General features: G+C 45.6%; 1 protein-coding gene across 1 annotated transcript; it reads left to right on the top strand.

Moving 5' to 3' along the window:
* Positions 1-411: 411 nt before the first annotated feature.
* On the top strand, positions 412-1,190 carry H257_16495 (hypothetical protein; the record flags this gene model as incomplete). The annotated part of the gene is made up of 3 exons (XM_009844938.1): positions 412-609; positions 673-691; positions 799-1,190. The coding sequence occupies 3 exons, from the start codon at positions 412-414 to the stop codon at positions 1,188-1,190; spliced, it is 609 nt and encodes a 202-aa protein (XP_009843240.1).
* Positions 1,191-2,011: the final 821 nt, after the last annotated feature.

Here is a 2,011-nt window from a genome sequence, read left to right as displayed (position 1 = left end):
TCAAAAATAATAATCCATTTTCTCGCAAAATGCCATTTTCAAAATGGAGGTAAATTGTCCATGTTGTATTATGGCGTTTTGAACCTCCTCAAGGAGTAAATCCCACGTGAAATTATTGGATTAGTGTTAAAACTCTTCAAGCAAGACACGTTTCAATGTTGATCAGTTTGTTGAAATCTGCCCCAAAATGGCATTGGGGCAAGGAGAGTGTTGAGGCACCCATAACAAAAGGAAAAACTGCACTGTCATTTGGAGGTACTTCAGTTGGCATGTCAGTTGCGAAGAGAAAAAACCTGTAAATACTTATTCAGTCAATATATTATTTTCTGCAATACCTCGTTCGTAAACAATACCCATGAAACTTTATAAATTTTGCATTGATTTGCAGAAAGGCGGCAAGTTGCAACAATAATGGCGCCAACTGAGCTCGATGGCCGACGCACTGGGCGTCCTAATACCAAGCAAATCAAGCGAATGCCCAAGAAGCACAAAAACCTCTACCATACCTACGAGAAAAAGCTTCATATAATCAACTGGCGCAAAGAACATTCCATGGAGTCCGTCATCGACACGTTCTTCCCTGGTGTTGCGGGAGACAAGCGCACAACAGTCTGAAAGCAGATCCTGCAATGGGAATCACAACGGGACCACATCACTATGGCTTGTTCCAAGGCTCGAACGCGGGACATGCGTACACTACGCAAGCAAGGCATATCTACAACGCTCACCCGTGTTGCAGAGAAAAACATTGCTCAATGGGTATCTGAACTTCATGAAGATGGCATACCTGTATCGAAGACACTCCTCGCGTGCAAGGCAATGGATGTGGCGTTGGAACAAGGCTTAGCAGTGACCAGTTCAAGGCAAGTCCATCGTGGATGAAAGGGTTCATGATGCGGTGGGGACTTGCGATCCGAGCGGAGACTCGCTCTGGCCAAGCGAACGTTGCTGATGGAGAGAAAGCTCTTGCCGAGTTTAAGACGTCTATTCGGAAGGTCATCAAGGACAATCGCATCGTCGAAGTATTTAATGCAGATCAAACAGGAATCAACTACGAATACCTTCCAAAGCAAACGATGGACAAAAAAGGTGCCAAGACTGTGTGGATCAAGGTGTCTGGTCACGACAAGGATCGCGTGACTGCTATGCCTCTGGCCGATTCCAAGGGAACGAAGTATCCTGAAGAGTAAAGCATCAACAATTAAGGGAGTTGTTCAAGAAAACCTTACCCAACGTCACGGTTTTGGGCGTCAAGTTTGGAAGGAAATAGAAGACCTCGAAGCCAACTTCCCCCTCCAAATCTACGAGAACCCTTCGGCCTGGTGGAATGAGGACCTACAAGTGTACCTCTACCGTGTGCCGCCAACTTTCATATGGATATGCCAGCCTGCCGATGTTGCTTGGATGAAGCTTATCAAAGCATCAATGCGACGTAAATGGGTTGACTACCTACGACGATCAATTGAGCTTAACGGCCGAGGCGGAGGCAGGGCGTTTCGACTGAAGTGTCCTGGGCGCTGGGATATCGTCGAGTGGATCTCTGATGTCTGGGACGAACTGCCTACGACAACAATTGTGAAAGGATTCGAAAAGTGCCAAATTATTGACCCTGGTACATCTCTTGTAGACCATACCCAACAGGATCCCGAAGACTCTAGTGGCGATGACGTCTTGCAGGATCTCTGCGACACTGGTGTTGTCGAGGCTTTGGATCCAGAAGACGACGTTTCCCTTACGTTGGTGGAGTGCATTGACTGAAGTAGTTATGTCTAGAAATGTAGTTGAGAAATTGAATACTAGTTAACGTGATCGACCAGTGATGGGCCGATTTTTTTCTTTTTTCTTTCGTGAATTCCTCATGAAGTATATATCCTATAGCGATGTGTTGGACGTAATCTGAAAGAGCACGTCAAGATCTGTCACATACACCTAAACACAATGGATTTAGACAGTTCGCGATGACGTAAATAATTTCGCAAGTTGCAAAATTTACATTGACGACCAGTGATGG

The sequence above is a fragment of the Aphanomyces astaci genome (assembly GCF_000520075.1).
Source record: "Aphanomyces astaci strain APO3 unplaced genomic scaffold supercont1.87, whole genome shotgun sequence".
NCBI lineage: Eukaryota > Oomycota > Saprolegniomycetes > Saprolegniales > Verrucalvaceae > Aphanomyces > Aphanomyces astaci.
This window is presented reverse-complemented; position numbering and strand designations above follow the sequence as displayed.